We start from the raw sequence: 5683 nt of genomic DNA, 5'->3' as shown, positions 1-5683 counted from the left end.
AAAATGTTTTGAGAATGAAGTACATATGCGCTTTACACAACTGATGTGTGTATGGATTGTGATAAGAGTTGTATGAGCCCCTAATAAAATGTTTAAAAACAACAACAACAAGAGAATACTATAGGGCTTGAAATCAGGGAGAGTGTGCATCAGGGCTGTATCCTTTCACAATACTTATTCAATCTATATGCTGCACAACTAATCCGAGAAGCTAGACTATATGAAGAAGAATTCAGCATCAGGCTTAGATGAAGGCTCATGAACAACCTGCAATATGCAGATGACACAATTTTACTTGCTGAAAGCCCATGATTCTTGAAGAACTTGCTGATGAAGATCAAAGACTGCAATGTGCTTGGATCAGCAATCAATGCTCATGGAAGCAGCGATCAAGAGATCAAAGATTAAAAAAAAAAAAAAGAGAGATCAAAGATGTACTTCATCAAACAAATCTATTGCACGAGCCTTCTTCATGTTGTTGAAGAGCAAGGGTATCACTGTGAGGACTAAGGTGTGACTGGTCCAAAGCACGGTATTTTCAGTAGTGTCATATGCTTATGCAAGTTGGACAATGAATAAAGAAGATTAAAGAAGAACTGATGCATTTGACTTGGTAAAGTAGAAGGTCAGCAAAACAAGAGGAAGACCATCAGGGAGATGGAATGACACAATATCTGCCTGCAAGAATGGGCTCCAACATAACGGCAATTGTGAGGATGGCATAAGAATGGTCAATGTCACCTACCCCTCCCCCCAGAAGAATTTATTTCAGAGGACAGCACTGAAACTGCAGCTCTGGGAGAGGGACATGTGTGATCAGAGCACACAGCAGCAAATGAAGTGGGAGGAAGAGAGAGTGGAGCACATCCTGGCCCACTAAGCCTTGAGGAAGATATTCCTGCTCAGAGCAGCCAATCCACAGAGAAGACCATATGGTTGGTCCCACTATGAGACATGACATCCCTGACCCACAGCCCTACAGGGGACAACACTGGAGACACAGTGTGGGAACTGCGCCCGATCTGATCCCACCACACCGTGGCAAAACACTAGGGGCATTCAACAAAACAGCAAGGGGAACAGAGCAACGAAGTCCCCAGGAAATACCAAAACTAGACTTTGGGGCCAGGGCTTGGCACCCCATTGGAGTTGACCGGAAAACACTCATAAAGGCCAATCAACAGTCCTTGAACTAACTACAGGGTTTTCTTTTTTGTTGTTGTTGTCATTGGCTTTTTGTTGTTGTTATTGTTTTGTTTTCTTTTGTTGCTTTATTTTGCTCTGTGTTGTTATTGTGCATGTTATTATCTCCACAGGTCTGTCTAAATAAGATAGGCTGGATGAACAATCTGGAGGTGAAAACAACGGGACCAATGGTTCTGGGGGGGACATGGGAGAGGGGGAGGTGGGGGAGAAGTAGTAGTATTAACAAACCCAGGGACAAGGGAACAACAAGTGATCCAAATTGGAAGTGAGGAGGGTATAGGAGGCCTGGTAGGGTGTGATCAAAGGTAATGTAACCGAGAGGAATTACTGAAACCCAAATGAAGGCTGACCATGATAGTGGGACAAGAATAAAGTAAAAGGAAAGAGAGGAAAGAACTAGGAGGCAAAGGGCATTTATCGAGGTCTAAATAAAGGCATGTACATATATAAATATATTTATAAATGAGGATGGGGAAATAGATCTATGTGCATATATTTATAGGTTTAGTATTAAGGTAGCAAATGGACATTAGGCTTCCACTCAAGTACTTCCTCAATGCAAGAATACTTTGTTCTATTAAATTGGCATTCCATGATGCTCACTTTCCCAACACGATTGCTGAAGAAAAAGTTGAACATAAGCAAATGTGGTGAAGAAAGCGGATGGTGCCTGGCTATCAAAAGATATAACATCTGGGGTCTTAAAGGCTTGAAGGTAAACAAACAGCCATCTAGCTCAGAAGCAACAAAGCCCACATGGAAGAAGCACACCAGCCTGTGCGATCACGAGATGTCAAAGCTCTGACCCTTTTCCCTTCGTCATATTTGGATTTTATTATCGTCATCTTTGGATCACACAGGATAGTGTTGTTCCATGTGGACTTAGTTGACTCCTCACTTGTTTGAATACAAGCCTTTAAAACCTCAGACATTATTCCAGTAAATAGCCAGGCACCATCTGCTTTCTTCATCACATGTTGCTATAGCACCCTTATCTTCAGTGATCCTTTCATGAAGGGGAGTATGGAGCAGGGCCATGTTATCAGAACTAACTGTTCTCGGCTTGGGGTTAGGAGTCAGTGGAAGCCCGAATCCATCTGGATTGAAGCCTTCTGTATGGATTGTGACTCAGTGTAAAGAAGACCAGAATCCTCACAACTGGACCAATAGGTAACATCACGATAAATGGAGAAAAGTTTAAAGTTGTCCAGGATTTTGTCTTGCTTGGATCTATAATCAATGCTCATGGAAGCAGCAGTCAAGAATTCAAAAGATGTGTTGCATTAGGTACTGAAAAGCAAGAATGTTACTTTGAGGACTAAGTTGTACCTGGCCCAAGTCATGGTATTTTCAATTGCATCATATGCATGTGAAAGTTGGATACTGAATAAGGAAGATTAAAAAAGAATGGATGCATTTGAATTTTGATGCTGGTGAAGAATATTGAAAGTACTGTGGACTGTCAAAAGAACAAACAGATCTGTCTTGGAAGAAGTATAGTTATCATGTTCCTTAGAGGCAAGGATAGGGAGACATTGCCTAATGTACTTTTATCATGTTGTCAGGATAAACCAGTCCCTGGAAGAGGACATCATGCTTGGTAAAGTGAAGGGCAGTAAAAAAGAGGAAGGCCTGTAAAGATGGATTGACACAGTGGCTGCAACAAAGGGTCAGGCATAAGAACAATTGGGAGGCTAGAGCAGGACTGGGCAGTGCTTTGTTCTATTGTACACAGGTGCCTAACAAGAAACAAGCATGAAGAAAAAATGTTAATATGTAAATTACACAATTGTAGTGGTGCAGTTTCTGTTCTCTAAGAGGTCAAACAGTTCTGTTCTCTAAGAGGTCAAAGTCACAAATACCAACTTTGTTAGCCGGCTGATATATGCTTACTGACATTGCAGATGCCTTGGTCAATGATATGTATATCACCATACTGCTCTTCTTTGCTCTCCCCTTTCCCTCTATGGAAAAGGGCAGTTCCTCCCTTATGCATTTTCAATAGTGCTTTTTACTAAACTCTCCTTGAGATAACTAGTTTATCTGACAGCATACTTACTACCAACGTGTATGTTTTGTGTCAGATCTTCAAGTTCTTTATCTGAGAGTTTAACTCCCATGTTGTCCAGAACAGTATCCAGGTTATTGACATTGACCTTCCCACCTAAGGAAAATAATAGTTGTGAAGAAAATTAAATGACTCCAAAAGCAGGGTTTTAAAACATTTTTTGAGACACATACCGCACTGTGCATTTCTTGAGCAGTGTGTCATTGTTCTTAGTTTGCAGACTATTTTAGGGGTATTATTTACCTGGAGACCTTGAGTGTTGCAAATGGTTACAAACAGTTCACATGCTCATTGCTAACTGAAAGGTAGAGGCTCCTGGGGAACCAGCCAAGTGACCTACTACTAAAGAATCAGCCATTGAAATCTCTATTGAGCACATCTCTATTCTGACACACAAGAATCCATACCACCTGTTGTACTTGTTTGTTTGTCTTTTAGCATTCATAAAAAGTCTCAAAACCTACTGACCTAAATTTATGGGTATTTATTTTAAAGTAAAAAAATAAATGGTCAAAAACTATTTTAGTATATACTACTTTAAATCTGCAAAGAAGTCAACTATAAAGTTGTGACTAAAGCTCTTTTCTTTGGGACCTGTCTCGGGGACCATCCTATATAACACAAAGTTTTAAATGGTGTTGAATAAATGTGCAGGGAGTTCTATTCTAGAGACATATTTCCCTATATGAACAATTTATGGGGCTGGGCCCCTGGTATAGTATTTTTCTTTTTGTTGATTCAATTATCTGATCCATTGATAATTTTTCTGTAATTTTAAAAGCAAACTTAAAATTTGATAACTCATTTCATGCAAATTTTGGGAAGTTAGGAATGTGGGACTTTATTTCAAGACACAACATGAACAATACATCTGCTAAAGTAAAGGTTGAGCTCTAATAAAGGTCCATATTTGCCATTACTATATATGAAAGATGGCAGCATTCTCCTATTTAATATATCATAAAGCATTTTCATTATTCCTCTTCATTGTTGTTGTTGTTAAGTGCCATTAAGTTGGCTCTAACCCACAGTGACCTCATGTACAACATAATTAAACTCTGCCAGGTCCTCACTCACCTATAAAAAACTTTGGACTTCTTAGCAATCTGTTCTTAAAGACCTTGTTATCATCTATTGAAAAAAAGAAAAAGAAGTAATTCAGGTCATATAGAAATTATGTGGATATTCACTAAAGTTATTTCAGTAAAATGGAGATTTTCTTTCTCTTCCAGGATATTTCTCTTATAAACATCTATTTTTGAGAAAATTAGGAAAATTTTATAAGATCATGAATCTATTTAATATGTAACTCAATATCACCATATAACATGCACAACTCATTTTGCTCTGGGTTATTTTAATCATTGTTTTGTAATTCCATAGATTATTTTTTATCCCCCTCTAACTTATCATCATCCCTTTTCCTCGATTTCTTCCCCCACAATCTCCTATATGTCTCTTTGTGGGTTAAATGGTAGCCACAGAAATTTCTTTCCCTTGATGACATAAGGGATGTATCTCCCTAAACTTAGAAGTCAACAGTAGATGACCATTGCTTGTCTTCCTCTGGACTAAAGAAACATTCAGATTATTTTGTAGTGCATGTCTACTTTTTTGTCTTGGGAAATGAAGACAGCCTCTACAAACAAACAAACAAACAAACAAATAAACAAACTTCGACACGCTGTCCCTTGATGGCCCCCGGGCTCTAAGGGGGACAACACTGGAGACTCAGTGTCGGGATTAGCCCAGACTGACCCTGAGACACAGAGGCAAACCACAAAAAGCATGCAGCAGAGCAACCGTGGGAGCAGAGCAGAGAGGCCCTGAGGGAGTACAAAGGGCAGACTCTGGGATCAGAGCATGGTACCCCATCAGTCCTGACTGAAGGACACACCTAGAGATAAAAAATCAGACCTTGATCTATATAAAGGTTTTTCTTTCTGCTTAACATTTTTTTCTTTTAATTAATTTATTCTTCTATGGGTAATTGGTTTCCTTTTTTGTTGTCATCGATGTGTTCTCACTGATTGCCTATCTTGTTATGGCTTGGTTTTTGATGCAGATTATTATCTCTACAGATCTATCTAGATAAGATAGACTGGATGCATAGTCTGGAGGAGAAAACAAAGGGACCAATGGTTCTAAGGGGACACGGGAGAGGGGGAGGCAGGGTTAAGGAGGTGGTGCTGACCAACTCAGGGAAAGGGGTGCAACAAGTGATCCAAAAACAGTGGCAAGGAGGGTGTGAGAGGCCTGGTAGGGATTCAGCAAGGGCAATGTAACCGAGAGAAATCACTGAAACCCAAATGAAGGCTGAGCATAATAGTGGGACAAGAGGAAAATAAAGGGAAATAGAGGAAAGAACAAGGGGACAAAGGGTATGTATAGAGGTTTTAAGACTGGAAT

The 5683-nt window shown here is 39.7% G+C and overlaps 1 protein-coding gene across 1 annotated transcript in view; it reads right to left on the bottom strand.

Annotated features, from left to right (window-relative positions):
* Positions 1 to 3245: 3245 nt before the first annotated feature.
* LOC123522714 overlaps positions 3246 to 5683 on the bottom strand; it is an 18674-nt gene continuing 16236 nt past the window's right edge. The window contains exons 12-13 of the mRNA XM_045299476.1: positions 4352 to 4405; positions 3246 to 3370 (exon numbers count right to left, since the gene is read on the bottom strand). Coding sequence (XP_045155411.1) covers positions 3246 to 3370; positions 4352 to 4405 — 179 coding nt within the window. The remainder of the gene's footprint in view (positions 3371 to 4351; positions 4406 to 5683) is intronic.

Source organism: Echinops telfairi, unplaced genomic scaffold (genome assembly GCF_000313985.2).
Source record: "Echinops telfairi isolate 266 unplaced genomic scaffold, ASM31398v2 ScPeMD7_7458;HRSCAF=8496, whole genome shotgun sequence".
Taxonomy (NCBI): Eukaryota; Metazoa; Chordata; class Mammalia; order Afrosoricida; family Tenrecidae; genus Echinops; species Echinops telfairi.
The sequence above is the reverse complement of the archived record's forward strand: the minus strand, read 5'-3'. Positions and strand labels throughout refer to the sequence as shown.